At 57.9% G+C, this 17414-nt stretch overlaps 1 protein-coding gene across 1 annotated transcript; it reads right to left on the bottom strand.

Annotated features, from left to right (window-relative positions):
• Positions 1–8531: 8531 nt before the first annotated feature.
• LOC133346798 (fibronectin type III and SPRY domain-containing protein 2-like) lies at positions 8532–17082 on the bottom strand. The gene is made up of 13 exons (XM_061558683.1): positions 16655–17082; positions 15112–15186; positions 14826–14921; positions 14091–14324; positions 13731–13753; positions 13043–13170; positions 12034–12174; positions 11669–11809; positions 11337–11505; positions 11091–11224; positions 10663–10813; positions 10023–10178; positions 8532–9519 (listed from the first exon to the last, which is right to left on the bottom strand). The coding sequence occupies exons 1-13, from the start codon at positions 16940–16942 to the stop codon at positions 9273–9275; spliced, it is 1983 nt and encodes a 660-aa protein (XP_061414667.1). The 5' UTR covers positions 16943–17082; the 3' UTR covers positions 8532–9272.
• Between the last annotated feature and the right edge of the window lie 332 nt (positions 17083–17414).

The raw sequence follows: 17414 nt of genomic DNA, 5'->3' as shown, positions 1-17414 counted from the left end.
ACCACAGCTTCTCACTCACTCACTCACCACAGCTTCTCACTCACTCACTCACCACAGTTTCTCACTCACTCACTCACCACAGCTTCTCACTCACTTAGTCACCACAGCTTCTCACTCACTCACTCACCACAGCTTCTCACTCACTCACTCACCACAGTTTCTCACTCACTCACTCACCACAGTTTCTCACTCACTCACTCACCACAGCTTCTCACTCACTCACTCACCACAGCTTCTCGCTCACTCACTGACCACAGCTTCTCACTTACTCACTCACCACAGCTTCCTTACTCACTCACCACAGCTTCTCACTCACTCACTCACCACAGCTTCCTTACTCACTCACTCACCACAGCTTCTCACTCACTCACTCACCACAGCTTCCTTACTCACTCACCACAGCTTCTCACTCACTCACTCACCACAGCTTCCTTACTCACTCACTCACCACAGCTTCTCACTCACCTCACTCACCACAGCTTCCTTACTCACTCACCACAGCTTCTCACTCACTCACTCACCACAGCTTCCTTACTCACTCACTCACCACAGCTTCTCACTCACTTAGTCACCACAGCTTCCTCACTCACTCACTCACCACAGCTTCTCGCTCACTCACTCACCACAGCTTCCTCACTCACTCACTCACCACAGTTTCTCACTCACTCACTCACCACAGCTTCTCACTCACTCACCACAGCTTCTCGCTCACTCACTCACCACAGCTTCTCACTCACTCATTCACCACAGCTTCTCACTCACTCACTCACCACAGCTTCTCACTCACTCACTCACCACAGCTTCTCACTCACTCACTCACCACAGCTTCCTCACTCACTCACCACAGCTTCTCACTCACTCACTCACCACAGTTTCTCACTCACTCACCACAGCTTCTCACTCACTCACTCACCACAGCTTCTCACTCACTCACTCACCACAGCTTCTCGCTCACTCACTCACCACAGCTTCTCACTCACTCACTCACCACAGCTTCTCACTCACTCACTCACCACAGTTTCTCACTCACTCACTCACCACAGCTTCTCACTCACTCACTCACCACAGCTTCTCACTCACTCACTCACCACAGCTTCTCGCTCACTCACTCACCACAGCTTCTCACTCACTCACTCACCACAGCTTCTCACTCACTCACTCACCAAGGCTTCTCACTCACTCACTCACCACAGTTTCTCACTCACTCACTCACCACAGCTTCTCACTCACTCACTCACCACAGCTTCTCGCTCACTCACTCACCACAGAGCTTCCTCACTCACTCACTCACCACAGTTTCTCACTCACTCACTCACCACAGCTTCTCACTCACTCACCACAGCTTCTCGCTCACTCACTCACCCACAGCTTCTCACTCACTCACTCACCACAGCTTCTCACTCACTCACCTCACCACAGCTTCCTTACTCACTCACCACAGCTTCTCACTCACTCACTCACCACAGCTTCTCACTCACGTCACTCACCACAGCTTCCTCACTCACTCACTCACCACAGCTTCTCACTCACTCACTCACTCACCACAGCTTCTCACTCACTCACTCACCACAGTTTCTCACTCACTCACTCACCACAGCTTCTCACTCACTCACTCACCACAGCTTCTCACTCACTCACCACAGCTTCTCACTCACTCACTCACCACAGTTTCTCACTCACTCACTCACCACAGCTTCTCACTCACTCACTCACCACAGCTTCTCACTCACTCACTCACCACAGCTTCTCACTCACTCACTCACCACAGCTTCCTTACTCACTCACTCACCACAGCTTCTCACTCACTCACTCACCACATTCTCACTCACTCACTCACCACAGCTTCTCACTCACTCACTCACCACAGTTTCTCACTCACTCACTCACCACAGCTTCTCACTCACTCACTCACCACAGCTTCTCACTCACTCACTCACCACAGCTTCTCGCTCACTCACTCACCACAGCTTCTCACTCACTCACCACAGCTTCTCACTCACTCACTCACCACAGCTTCTCTCACTCACTCACCACAGCTTCTCCTCACTCCTCACCACAGCTTCACCATCACTCACCACAGCTTCTCACTCACTCACTCACCACAGCTTCTCACTCACTCACTCACCACAGCTTCTCACTCACTCACTCACCACAGCTTCTCACTCACTCACTCACCACAGCTTCTCACTCACTCACTCACCACAGCTTCTCGCTCACTCACTCACCACAGCTTCTCACTCACTCACTCACCACAGCTTCTCACTCACTCACTCACCACAGCTTCTCGCTCACTCACTCACCACAGCTTCTCACTCACTCACTCACCACAGCTTCTCACTCACTCACTCACCACAGCTTCTCACTCACTCACTCACCACAGCTTCTCACTCACTCACTCACCACAGCTTCTCACTCACTCACTCACCACAGCTTCTCACTCACTCACTCACCAAGGCTTCTCACTCACTCACTCACCAAGGCTTCCTCACCACCAAGATGATCTCACTCACTATGCGCTCAATGGTAATGACCTGGCTCGCCACTTGATCTCCGCTATGACGAGAGATGTTATTATTCGCACAGCGACCATTGCGCCTGCAGGATGAAGGTTTCAGTCGGTGCAAGCCGCCAGCTGCGAAGTGCGGATTAGACACGCGGGGACACTGGCATGGTCAAAACCTGAAAAGTACACAAAGTAGCAAACAAAACACTCACCAATGCCCCTCAATTTCGATTTAAAGCTTTCGTGACTGCAGGGATTAATCTTCTTGGTTCTTTCGGTAAAGTCACGTAGAAGGAAAATAATAAAATAATAAAAATAAAACATAATAAAATAATTCTCACGACGTTTCGGCCACAACGCAAGCAGCCGTCTTCAGGTGGAGAACAGGCCTTCTCGACAGACCTGTTCTCCACCTGAAGACGGCTGCTTGCGTTGTGGCCGAAACGTCGTGAGAATTATTTTATTATGTTTTATTTTTATTATTTAATTATTTTCCTTCTACGAGACTTTACCGAAAGAACCAAGAAAATGCCCCTCAACTCACCATGACACCACTCACCGTGTTCGCTCACTCACCATAATCTCACGCACCATGCCCACTCACCATGCCCTCTCACTCACCACTCACCATGGCCGTTCACTCACCATGCCCTCTCACTCACCACTCACCATGGCCGTTCACTCACCATGCCCTCTCACTCACCACTCACCATGGCCGTTCATTCACCATGCCCTCTCACTCACCACTCACCATGGCCGTTCACTCACCATGCCCTCTCACTCACCATGACCTCTCACTCACCACTCACCATGGCCGTTCACTCACCATGCACTCTCAATCACCATGATCTCACTCACCATGCCCTCTCACTCACCACTCACCATGGCCGTTCACTCACCATGCACTTTCAATCACCATGATCTCACTCACCATGCCCCCTCACGCTGGACCTAATGACTGCTGGAGACTGAGATTAACTTGCAAATTCACTGAGGCTTACGGCAAAGTCCACGGGTGAAGATTATGGGCAAATACCATGACTTCACCGTGGTCAGAGGGAGTCACACCGCGACCACCACCACCACCACCTCGCTCTCAACGCGCTCGCCCCACCAACAGATCCCACTGCTGCTGCTGACGATGTACACGAGACATGCGGCGACCTTCAAGATCTGCTCTGACAGCCTCATCCCACCATCTGCTCTTACACTCACACAGAGACCCACAGACATACACAGAGGCCTATAGACTCACACAGAGGCCCATAGACTCACACAGAGGCCCACAGATCTGCTCAAGCAAGAGTCGTCCCCGGGGTACGGCGAAGAGGGCCGCTTTGGGGGGCCCCGCGCTTCGACGTCACGGTGGCAGACGTGATGCTTCCGGTTAAGTTTGAAGGCTTCGGGGGGCTCACCGTAGGATTTGCCCCGGGCCCGCACTCTCTATGAACGGCCCTGACCAGCACCGTCTGCTTTTAGGTCTTCTCTTCCCCTGGGTCGCCGGAATTGCGGAGGCCACTCCATTGGCTATCTGGGACCCAACCCCTGGGATCACCCCTGGTCCAGGCCTGGGCCGAGAGGGGAGACATCCAGGGGAGCTCGTCAGCCACAGCGCAGTGTCCGAGGATTCAAGCAGCAACCCGCAGCCTGGGACCGAAGCACGAGGCACCGACATGAGGTGCGCTCAGAGACACGACGGCGAGACACGACGGCAGGGAGATAAGTGGAGACAAGGGGAGATCAGGAGACGAGGCAGACAAGGGGACCAGGCAGACAAGTGGAGACAAGGGGAGACCAGGAGACGAGACAGACAAGAAGAGACCAGGAGACGAGGCAGACAAGGGGAGACCAGGAAACGAGGCAGACAAGGGGAGACCAGGAGACGAGACAGACAAGGAGAGACCAGGAGACGAGACAGACAAGGGGAGACCAGGAGACGAGACAGTCAAGGAGAGACCAGGAGACGAGGCAGACAAGGGGAGACCAGGAGACGAGGCAGACAAGTGGAGACCAGGAGACGAGACAGACAAGGGGAGACCAGGAGACGAGACAGACAAGGGGAGACGCGGTTCGACCTCGAGACTGGGTCACGGTGGTCGACCCTCGCGTCTTTCTCGAGTTGGACTCCAGGACGTGGCTCCTTGGCTCGCTCCTCGGGAGCTCCATGGAGACAAGAGGCGTGAGGCGATAGCGACCTCTAGTGGCCATGGACACAGGGACTCGGGAGCCGAACAGGGGGCGACAGACACGGGAAGAGAGATACAGAGAGAGCGGAGACACGGGGGAGACGCGGGGGAGACACGGGGGAGACGCGGGGGAGACGGTGTTGTACGTGTGCGATGCGAATATGGTGAAGGCGTGTTGGTGTCCGTGCTGTGTGCATGAGGGGCGATGGACATTGCGGATTTGTGGTGGGTGTGCAAATGTGCGAGACGTGTAGGTGATGGCGTGTGATGGATATGGGGTGTAGATGTGTGTGTGTGATGGATATGGGGTGTAGATGTGTGTGTGTGATGGATATGGGGTGTAGATGTGTGTGTGTGATGGATATGGGGTGTAGATGTGTGTGTGTGTGATGGATATGGGGTGTAGATGTGTGTGTGTGATGGATATGGGGTGTAGATGTGTGTGTGTGTGATGGATATGGGGTGTAGATGTGTGTGTGTGTGTGATGGAGCGGTTGTGAGGTGATGAGCGCGCTACGAACCCGAGTATCTGAACCGGTCCTCGGTCTCCCCTCGGCTGACTCGGGTTTAAATGGCGCTGCGTGTGTGAACACCAACACTGGGGAGACAAAGGAGGCCAAATGTGATAGCATTTGTCCCAACAGTGTGTGTGTGTGATGGCGCGGTGGAGGTGTGTGTGTGTGACGAGAGGGTGTACGTGTGTGTGTGTGTGTGTGTGATGACGGTGTGTGTGTGTGTGATGACGGTGTGTGTGTGTGTGATGACGGTGTGTGTGTGATGACGGTGTGTGTGTGATGACGGTGTGTGTGTGTGTGATGACGGTGTGTGTGTGTGTGATGACGGGGTGTGTGTGTGTGTGTGATGACGGTGTGTGTGTGATGACGGTGTGTGTGTGTGTGTGATGGTGTGTGTGTGTATGATGACGGGGTGTGTGTGTGTGTGATGACGTCACTCGGTGTATGTGTGTGATGACGGTGTGTGTGTGTGATGACGGGGTGTGTGTGATGACGGGGCGTGTGTGTGTGTGATGACGGGGTGAGTGTGTGATGACGGTGTGTGTGTGTGATGACGGGGCGTGTGTGTGTGTGATGACGGGGTGTAGGTGTGTGTGATGACGGGGTGTAGGTGTGTGTGTGATGACGGGGTGTAGGTGTGTGTGTGATGACGGTGTGTAGGTGTGTGTGTGATGACGGTGTGTAGGTGTGTGTGTGATGACGGTGTGTAGGTGTGTGTGTGATGACGGTGTGTGTGTGTGATGACGGGGTGTGTGTGTGTGTGTGATGACGGGGTGTAGGTGTGTGTGTGATGACGGGGTGTAGGTGTGTGTGTGATGACGGTGTGTGTGTGTGTGATGACGGTGTGTGTGTGTGATGACGGGGTGTAGGTGTGTGTGTGATGACGGTGTGTGTGTGTGTGTGTGATGACGGGGTGTAGGTGTGTGTGTGTGATCACGGGGTGTAGGTGTGTGTGATGACGGGGTGTGTGTGTGTGTGATGACGGTGTGTATGTGATGACGGTGTGTGTGTGTGTGTGATGACGGGGTGTAGGTGTGTGTGTGTGTTACGAGGGGGTGTGTGTGTGTGATGACGGTGTGTGTGTGTGATGACGGGGTGTAGGTGTGTGTGATGACGGGGTGTAGGTGTGTGTGTGTGATGACGGGGTGTGTGTGTGTGTGATGACGGGGTGTAGGTGTGTGTGTGTGATGACGGGGTGTAGGTGTGTGTGTGTGTGATGACGGGGTGTGTGTGTAATAACGGGGTGTGTGTGTGTAATAACGGGGTGTGTGTGTGTAATGACGGTGTGTGTGTGTGATGACGGGGTGTGTGTGTAATGACGGTGTGTGTGTGCGTGATGACGGGGTGTGTGTGCGTGATGACGGGGTGTGGTGTGTGTGTGATGACGGGGGTGTGTGTGTGTGATGACGGGGTGTGTGTGTGTTTGATGACGGGGTGTAGGTGTGTGTGTATGTGATGACGGGGTGTAGGTGTGTGTGATGACAGGGTGTGTGTGTGTGTGATGACGGGGTGTAGGTGTGTGTGATGACGGGGTGTAGGTGTGTGTGATGACGGGGTGTAGGTGTGTGTGATGACGGGGTGTGTGTGTGTGATGACGGGGTGTGTGTGTGTGTTACGAGGGTGTGTGTGTGTGTGATGTCGCTGTATAGCAGAGTGATGTCACGGCCTGCCCGTGGTGTGGGTTCGTGGAGTGACCCACTGCCCACCACGCACGTGTCTGAGACGAGTCTCGATCTCGGATCTCGCGTCCCCGCGTTCCGTCACGTGACACCAACGAGGCCATCGACACGGACGTGAGTGAACACGCGGCTCGTGAACACACGGGGAGACATTAGGATGCAAATGCGCGGCGCGGACTCAAGCGGTCCTAATCCCGCGCCGCGCCGAGACGCGGCTTCGCAAATGACTCTGTAAGCGACTGTAAATGACTCTCTAAACGGGGATTATGGCAGTCGCGCGCTCCGCGCTCCCCTCGCGTCATCCCCAATCCCCCTTCATCCCCGAGACCTCCTCACCCCGCCCCCCACATCCCACCGCGGAGCGGCCCCGAAATCCCCCCCGCGCGGCGCAGGCGAGTGAGCGAGCGAGCGAGGAGAGTAGCGGTCTCGCGCCTCCTGTGTCCACCCTCGGTGAGCCCCGACACTCTCCCCTCTCCACCCCGTGTCTCCACCCTGGGCACACAGGCTTCTGGTTATAATCTCCTGTCCCCCGCTGCTGTCTCCACCACTTTGCGGGTATCACAGGATGGTTCCCATCTTTTCGGGTCTCTATCCCGTTTCCACCCTGGACGATCAGAACCAGGTGAGAGGTCTGGACACCTCGAGTCTTGCGTTCCATGCAGACCCGAATAAAGCAACTGCATTCACCAAACGACGCGCGATAACTGCATGCATGTAGGGACATCCCCTTTGTCAATCTACTGCTGGATGTCACGCTCCTCCCCATGCTGTGTCAGACACGGGGAATGTTTGACCATTCACCACACTGGGCAGTGCGGGTTCGAGGGAGGATCTGGGGCAGGTTCAGATGTCATTCACCACTTACATTCTCGGCCGTAGCTAACCGAACTCGGGTCACCCGGGTTCATATCCTATTGTGCTACCCAGTGCACCACCGGTGCCCGCCCGCCCGCACGCACGCAACCCACATACTGAGGAGACACCACAATGCGCACTCGACGCGACCCCGAGTGCGAACAGATCGTCTGCACATTGAAGGCAACTCCACATTCGGGACCAGATGCACGCGCCAAACTACCCGTCAAGCAAGACTCCAACAACGAACCTCGCTGCACACACTCAAGCCCCGACTGCACCCCTTCTGGGGCTGCGCTGCCGTCACCACCATCCTAGTGTAATGTGAGGATATATCCGGGTTGCTGATGGATCACACCTCGTTACGATGATTGGCTCTACCGGTCCTGGCCCATAGCCAATGGGGGGAAGTCTAGGGGCGTGGCCCTGACGTAATGGGAAGGTGACATCTGTAAGTAGAGGATTGGATCTGCTGGCTTTAGCCACAGCCAATGGGGGGACGAGTCAGGGGTGCGGTACTGGGAACGTACGATGGAGTCTAGAAGATTCCATAGAGGTTAACCAGGATTGGTGGAAAGGTACCACGTGACCCGGGTATTAAAAGGGGTGGAGACAGCCAACACGTGGTCAGATCTGGAACGAACGGAGGGTGAGGCCACGCTGGAGCGGGGTCCAGGCTGCCACGTGGCCGCGCGCGTCTCTCTCTCTCCCTCTCACGCTGTCTGTCAGCAGCGTGAAGGAGTAAGATGGGAGTGTTGTGAACGAAAGACAAATAAAGACCGGATTCCAGAAGTCACTTCCACGACCTTTATTACACTAGGATCTCACCCAGATCCGGAGTAACGCTGGTAGGAGCGATAGCAGAGTGACACGGAGGCGACTGAGCGCCGGTGGGTGAGCGAGTGAGTACCGGAGAGAGAAGCCAGACTCTGTTGATGGCTGCCCTGCCACGTGTGTTTATTCAGCTCCATTGCCCTGAGCCGGGACCTAAAGTGATCCTGACGTGCGCGACCCCGCGTGTTAACCCCGACCCGGGGGGTGAGCCCCGACAGGACCCCCTGACCTTGTAAGTGAGCACAGCACCGCAGCAAAAGAAATAATATCAGCCTCGTTCAGCCAAGCAACGGGGACAATTGAAATTCGCGTCATCAAACCACGAGTGTGTACACGAATCGACTCACACGCAACGAAGCGGTCGTGCATTCACCACGCGCAACAGTCATGCAGCACAGCGGGCTTGTTGCGGCCCGCACATCCCAACTCCTACATTGCTCCACCCCGTCACGCACACTGCACATTCACACGAAGATCTCCCGGCTTCAGCAGACTGACACGAGGGGATGGGCGGTCAGCATCACGCCCAGCCGCCTTCGTTGCCCCAATAGCAATGTATACACATTGCACCGGGTACTCAAGTAAGTCGATCTAGGGGATGCCCAGAACTGGTTCAGATAATCGTTACTGGTGTTGGCCGTGAGCGAGAATAGAACTCGGGTCGCAGGGTGCCCCCCACACCACATCGCACCCCCCCCCCTCACGCCGCGAATGACGGCACGGGGATCCGCGTGTGCAGCTGGAGGCTGCCGGGCCCCTCGAGGATGAGCGCGGGGCGCGCGGAGCCCGGGCCCCGCGGCACGGGACCCCCCGCCAGCAGCTGGCCCCGCTGGGCGTCGTAGAAGCTCAGGAGGCTCCGCAGGGGGCGGTAGAGGATGCCCAGGCGAGTGGGGAGCAGCGGCACGAGCAGCTCCTTCACACGGCCTCCCTCCTCCAGCAATTCCAGCCTGTCCCGGGAGGGGGCAGTACACACGGCCACGTCAGTACACGCAGTGCACAACGCACACGCAGTGCCGGATGAAGCGAGTGCGGGGCCTGTAGCATATGTTATAGAGGGTCCCTAAATTAAAAAAACCCATAAATATTAAAACACATAAATGTTGAACTTGCATAGTAAAGTAATTTTAAAAAATCATTTGCTATACGGCCAGGTAATACGACAAATCGCTAACCTTAAAAAGTCGTTCGTAACAGTTGAAAGCGGTATAGTACTATAGTGATACAGCAAGTGCAGAATCACTGAACCGGAATTGACAGCTTGAAAGCATTGAGCGTGTGGCCTTTGAAAGTGCGGGGCCCGTAGCATATGCTACTTTTGCTACTAGGATAATCTAGCACCGCGTACACGCACAGTACACAGAATTCAAACAGTACACTTAGCCGAGTAGCCTACACGCGGTCCATCCAGAATACCCGGCACACGTGAGCACTCGCAGGACACGCGCAGTACCTGCTGGGCTCCCCCGCGTAGCGCAGGAGGCACGAGCCCCCTTCCTTCTCAAGCCCCACGCAAAACCCAGAGGTCGTGTCCACAGACACCTCCCAGTAGAAGGGGGCGCGAGAGGTGGGGGGCGAGGGGGACGCACCCAGCACCGACAGCCAGCAGCTGCGCGCACCGACACAGAGGGACGCACGGCATTGATGACAATGATGGTGGTCATTATTCAAGACCCAATCATCGCACCACCTCCTGGCTTTCACATTCCTCTTCTAAGACACCGATGGGACCATCAATCGCATCAGAACACCAACAGGCCGATGTGCATATCTCCATGAAAGACACAGCCACAGTGGTGCGATCGTGGCCGTGCAACCACCCGACTAATGGACCACAGAGTGAACCCACTGTGGTCTGCACTCCTTCGACGGAGGAGGGGAAAAGCAAAACGACACGAACTCGATCTGCAGAAGCCGTCTCATTGTGGCCAGCAGACCTCGACATTGGTATCGAGCTACTGAACCATATTTCCATACGCAAGAATATAATTACAATGATGATGATGGTGGTGGTAATTATGATGAGTTGACGGTGATTAGGATGATGATGATGATTGCAGGGATGGTGCCGATGAGAGTAGTCCCGCGCGCACCCATCAAACAGCTCTGGGTCTCCATCGCCCTCTTGGGCCCCCGCGTCCCCCGGGTCCCCGGGCTCCCCCGCGGGGCACGTGACGCGGGTCCCGTCCTCAGACACCCGAAGCCTCGGGTGCGCGGTCTCGGGGTCAAGGGTGAAGTGCGCACCTGGGGTGGGAGGGAGGTAAGTGAAGGGAGGAAGAATATTGAGATGGAGGCAGTGACGTTGCTCTCACACGCGGTCCCTCTGTCAGCATATTACAAGATGTTCGCGTTGTCACGTCCTCAATCATTTAAGGCCCTGTCAGTGTGGTGCACGGTGAGGAGGCCGTGTGACGAGGTGTGTGTGTGACCATGACGAGGTGTGATGACGAGGTGTGATGACGAGGTGTGACCATGACGAGGTGTGATGACGAGGTGTGACCATGACGAGGTGAGCCGTCACCTTGCGTCTCTATGATGAGCGCGCGGCCGGTGTCACTGGGCCCCGCGGCGTTGAGCGCACGCACGAGGAAGCGGTAGCGCTGTGCGGGACGCAGCGAGACGAGCCGCGAGCAGCCCTGGATGCCCGAGATGGTCCTGCAGAGGGGGCGGCATGAGGTGGGCACGGCGTGAGGGACCCCGCATCCTATCCCTCGCCTGAGCGCCCCAGGCCCTCCCCCATCACCCGCACCACCTCCCCCCCAATCACCTGAGGCCGCTGCCCTCTTCGCCATCGCCGCCCTCGGGGTCTGCGTGGAGCCGCGTGAACTCGAGCGAGAACGAGGAGACGGATCCCACGCCGCGAGACTTCCAGCGGAGCGCGGCGCCATCCGGGCACCACGCACAGTCCCGCTCCACGAACTCGGGGGCCTCGGGGACTGGAGCCACGGGCGGGGGGCACGGGGACAAGACGGGGCGACAGCGGGGGGCACGGGGAGCCGTGGGAGGCTCCTTCGCTGCGCCGCACTACCGCCCAACCCGCGCGTGTCGAGTCGCGTGCGTGTCGAGTCGCGCGCGTGTCGAGTCGCGTGGGGGTCGCACCTGTGTGGTAGACGTGCGCCTCGCTCGCGGCGCTGGCCCCGTGCGGCCCGTGGGCCACCACGTGGACCACGTGCGCCGAGTTGGCCTCGAGCCCCGTCACGACGCAGCTGCAGCACGCGCCGCGCACCCCCACGCTCCGCTCTGCGCTCGCATGCCACGGGGTTGGGGGTCAGACGGGTGCGCAATGCACCTCACCCTGGGCTGAATGTCTCAGGCTCACTCCGCGTAACCCGGCGAGAGCTCTCGAGATCAGGATAGCGGAGTCTCATTGTAGGAGTGACCAGGGGCACCAACATGAGTTCCGCATTGAGGCAAAGAGAAAAAAGTCGTGCGACCCCCCTCGAGCACCCCCCCCCCCCCGTTACCTGTGGAGTCCGGCCATGCCCCCCGCCAGGTGAGTGTGAAGTGGGTGATGACGTCTCGCGCCCCCACCCCCCACCGCACCGTGAAGCTGCGACTCGTGGCCCCGCCCTCCTCTTGGGGGCCCAGGCGGGGGGCGGAGGGCGCTGCAGGGGGGGGGGGGCTCATTTAACGGAGGAATTTTAAATTCATCACAATCCGGTGGATGAAGAGGTGTGATGAGGTGATGTTTGTCGAGGTGTGTGGTGATGAGTTGTGTGACGATGATGTTTGTCGAGGTGTGTGGTGATGAGTTGTGTGACGATGATGTTTGTCGAGGAGTGTGGTGATGAGTTGTGTGACGATGATGTTTGTCGAGGAGTGTGGTGATGAGTTGTGTGACGATGATGTTTGTCAAGGTGTGTGGTGATGAGTTGTGTGACGATGATGTTTGTCGCGGTGTGTGGTGATGAGTTGTGTGACGATTATGTTTGTCGAGGAGTGTGGTGATGAGTTGTGTGACGATGATGTTTGTCGCGGTGTGTGGTGATGAGTTGTGTGACGATGATGGTTGTCGAGGAGTGGTGATGAGTTGTGTGACGATGATGTTTGTCGAGGAGTGGTGATGAGTTGTGTGACGATGATGTTTGTCGAGGTGTGTGGTGATGAGTTGTGTGACGATGATGTTTGTCGCGGTGTGTGGTGATGAGTTGTGTGACGATGATGTTTGTCGCGGTGTGTGGTGATGAGTTGTGTGACGATGATGTTTGTCGCGGTGTGTGGTGATGAGAGGCGTATTGTGAGTAAGGAGATGTACAATGTCGAGGTGCGTGTGTCATGAGTTGTGTGATGATGAGGTTTGAGGAGGCATGTGTAGACGAGGTGCGTTGGCTGAGGCGTAAGGAGATGTGGAGGTGTGCAAGAAGGCGTGGAGGTATAACGAGGTGTGTGATGATGCGCGAGACGTGAGGAGGAGGTGGTGGAGGAGGTGGAGGTGGTGGAGGAGGAGGAGGTGGAGGTGGTGGAGGCGCCGACCCGCCGTGCAGGTGAGAGCCCGCAGCGCGCGCCGCTCGCGGGAGAACTCGAGGCGGAACTCGAGGAGATCGGCCGAGGTGCGGGGCTGCGGGCTCACGCCCAGGAACGAGCCCACCGCCTCCACGATCCTGCGCCGAGGACAGGACGGCCGACCAAGCCACGGGGGGGGGGGGGGGGCGAAGAGAAGAGGGGAGAGTTGGAGACGATGAGGAGAGACGTGGGAGGTGACGAGGAGAGGGTGGGAGACAAGGGGCTGGGAATGCTGTTGGCTACGTACGGTGCTAAAGAAGTTCGACATACAGGACGTACAGGAAATGCATTCATACAACTTACAGATGCAAACTAGATTCGAAGCTTTCGTGGCTGCAGGGATTACTCTTTGGTTCTTTCGGTAAAGTCACGTACAAATAAAATAAATAATAATATAATACGACGTTTGCAACACAAGCAACCATCATCAGGTACACATGAATGAGAAAACAAACCTAGTTAACTTGGAAATGCAATGCAACACAGAGAGATGCATACAGATGTATTATGTTGTATTTCTTTCGCACCGTACCTAACCAACCGTTCTAGAAAAATGAGTACAAAGATTATGCATAAGTACAACATACAGGAGATACACACACGTACACGAGATGCGAGAATTATATAGTGGGGGAAGACGAGGAGGAACAGACCTCACCTGTCATTTATCGCCTCTGCCGACTGAAAAACAAAACAAGACAATCATCAATATCGTCATTTGACATCGTGAACAAAAGCAACATCTCACGCGTTAAGGAGCGAGGCGTGAAGGCCGCTCTCCTTGGCCGGCAGCAGCTTCAGTCGCGGGCCACCCGCGCCCCCTGGCGGGCGAGGCCGGTAGCGCAGCCCCCCCCCACCGCGTTTACCGCTCCACGAGTGACCCAGTGACCCCACACGGCGCGCCAGCGACCACGAATCTCGGCCTCCCCAATCCGCCCGGCTCATCCCATCGGCCCAGAAGTGCCCCCCCCCCCCCAACTGTCCTCCAGGGCCCCCCTGCGCCCCCTGGGACCCTCACGAGCAGGAAGGGGACCCGGTCGCGGAGCCTCGCCGCGCGCCTCGCGGCGGCGGCGAGGTCCCGCGAGGCGGCGAGGCCGCGGCCGCACTGCAGCAGCTGCACGTAGAGGCGCTCCGTCTTGAGGCGGCGCTCCTCCTCCAGGAGCCGCGCCAGCCCCGAGTAGCGGTCCAGCAGAGACTCCATGAGTCCCGCGAGGCGCGAGTCGGCGCCCGCCTGCAGCCCCGAGTACGAGTCCTGGAGGATACGGGGCGTGAGATGATGGGTCATGGGGGGGGGGGGGGGGGGAAAGAGATGGGCCATGGGGGGGCATTGGGACGCGCACCATGCGATGGGACGCAGTCGGGGCATGGCTTGTCGCCACGATTGAATCTCAGGCGAAGCAGCCGGCATTAATCTCGGCCCGCCGCATCCATATCGCCTTCATTTGCCGTCAACCTGTTCAAATGGTAATAGGAACAGTGTGTTCTGTAATAATCCCGTAGTATACGAGTATAGTAGTAGTAGTAGTGCCTTACGCTGCTTTTTATGTTTAGTTGTCTTTCACCCGCACCTCCGGAGAACACGGCTGGTCACGTGCGACACGAGTTCAACATCCCTACCGCGAACCAACCCAGTCGCGTTCCAGTCGTGGCCATCGCCGTGACTCGAACGACCCTAACGGCAGAAGCCTCGAGGCGCGCCCCCCAGACACCTCGTCGTCCCCCCCCAGCCCCCCAGCCCACGCACGCCACCCACCTCCACTCGGATGAAGATGTCCTCCAGCTCCGCCACGAAACTCTCCACCCGCGCCGCCCTCGCCGCCAGCTGCTCCACGCGCTGCTCCAGCTCCGCCTGGGAGACCAGAGGCGGGGGGGGGGGGGTCAGCCCCGGGGTGCCGATCCTGGGATCACACTGGGCTCCTTGCGTGTGGTTTCTGGGACTCTTTCTCATATCCCCGTATTTGCACGTCTCCCTTTATCCCCGTGTCTCTCTTTATCCCCGTGTCTCCCCGTGACCTCCGTGACCCGTCTCCCCGCGCTACCTTCATGTCGTGCACCTCCTGGCCGAGGCCGCCCTCCGGCCCCGCTGGGCCCCCCGGGTCACCTCCGCGCGCCACCTGCTCCCCGCGGCACAGGGCCCACCCAGAGACCCTCGGTGGGGCCCAACCACGGCCCAGCCATCACCTGCACACTCGCCTCGTCACCATCCTTACGCGGGCATACTGCAATGACACCACCTCGTCTCCAGTATCATCCCTCATTGTTACCACTCACCTCACCGACCCTCACCTCGTTACTCAAATTCTCACTTTACCTCATCTGCTCCCCTGCATACCATCTTACGTCACCAAATTCACCTCGTCACTCGCCTCCTCAGCCTGTTGCCTCTAGCTATCTTCATTCCCTCCACCCCCTATCCGCCTCACCCACCTCATCATCCACCTCACCACCCACCCACCTCACCACCCACCTCATCACTCACCTCACCACTCACCTCACCACCCACCTCATCACCCACCCAAATAAACCACCCACCTCATCACCCACCCACCTCACCACCCACCTCACCACCCACCTCATCACCCACCCACCTCATCACCCACCCACCTCACCACCCACCTCATCACCCACCCAAATAAACCACCCACCTCATCACCCACCCACCTCACCACCCACCTCATCACCCACCCACCTCATCACCCACCCACCTCACCACCCACCTCACCACCCACCTCATCACCCACCCACCTCACCACCCACCTCATCACCCACCCAAATAAACCACCCACCTCATCACCCACCCACCTCACCACCCACCTCATCACCCACCTCATCACCCACCCACCTCATCACCCACCCACCTCATCACCCACCTCACCACCCACCCACCTCATCACCCTCGCCTTTTTCACGAACCTCACCCCCACGCTCATTCCTCCCCTGATCACCCACCTCACCACCCACCTCACCACCCACCTCACCACCCACCTCACCACCCACCTCACCACCCACCTCACCACCCACCTCACCACCCACCTCATCACCCACCCACCTCACCACCCACCTCACCTCCCACCTCATCACCCACCTCACCTCCCACCTCATCACCCACTCACCACCCACCCACCTCATCACCCACCCACCTCACCACCCACCCACCTCACCACCCACCCACCTCATCACCCACCCACCTCATCACCCACCCACCTCATCACCCACCCACCTCATCACCCACCCACCTCATCACCCACCCACCTCATCACCCACCCACCTCACCACCCACCTCATCACCCACCTCACCACCCACCTCATCACCCACCCACCTCATCACCCACCAACCTCATCACCCACCCACCTCACCACCCACCCACCGCACCACCCACCCACCTCACCACCCACCTCACCACTCACCCACCTCATCACCCACCTCACCACCCACCCACCTCATCACCCACCCACCTCATCACCCACCCACCTCACCACCCATCACCCACCTCACCACCCACCTCACCACCCACCTCATCATCCATCACCCACCTCATCACCCACCTCACCACCCACCTCATCACCCACCTCACCACCCACCTCATCTCTCGTTTGACTCCCAGAGGGGGGCCAACCCGGGGGGGTGCGGGGCCCTCCTGGCCCCCCGCGACCCGCGTGGCCGCCCGTCCCGGGCCCGTCCGAGTTGCTGCCGACGGCGGTGAGCTCCGCCTCGTCAGAGGCGACCTCGTCTCCCACCAGGGTCCCCGACGAGTCTCCCGCATCGTCTCCCCGTGGCCGCTCGCCCGCAGCGACCTCCTCGCCCGAGCTGGGGTCACTCCAGCCGTGGATGCCCGAGGAGCCGAGGGGGTGCCCCCCCTCCTCTTCCATTCTGGCTCGTGTCGTCACGACTGGAGCCGCTCGTCCCGCGTCCCCGACGTGAGGGGGAAGAAGCTGTCAGGACGACGCGACGGCGGCCTCCTCTACCTCTCACCTCCTCTACCTCTCACCTCCTCTACCCCCTCTACTTCTCTCCCCTCTTCTCCCTCTATCTCCTCTCCCCTCTGCCCCGCGTCTCGCTCCTTCTTTAGCTCTTGCCGCTCCGCCCAGGCTCCCTCCCTCTCCCCGCAGCCGCATTCCCAACTCTCGCGGCCGCTATTAATAGAGGTGGGGGGAGCAGGGAGGGAGCCAGGAGAGAGCGGGAGCCATGGGGGGAGCAAAGCGTAACCAGGAGGGAGAGGCACTGGGAGAGGCACTGGGAGCAGGCGGGAAGGAGGATCCATGGCGGTGGGGCGCCGATGCGTGATCTTTATTATCAAACCGTCACGGGCAAGAGAAAATGTAGTGACGTTTACTCAATTTG

This window comes from Lethenteron reissneri, chromosome 24, assembly GCF_015708825.2.
Source record: "Lethenteron reissneri isolate LAM-NWPU_2019-01 chromosome 24, ASM1570882v1, whole genome shotgun sequence".
Lineage (NCBI taxonomy): Eukaryota > Metazoa > Chordata > Hyperoartia > Petromyzontiformes > Petromyzontidae > Lethenteron > Lethenteron reissneri.
This window is presented reverse-complemented; position numbering and strand designations above follow the sequence as displayed.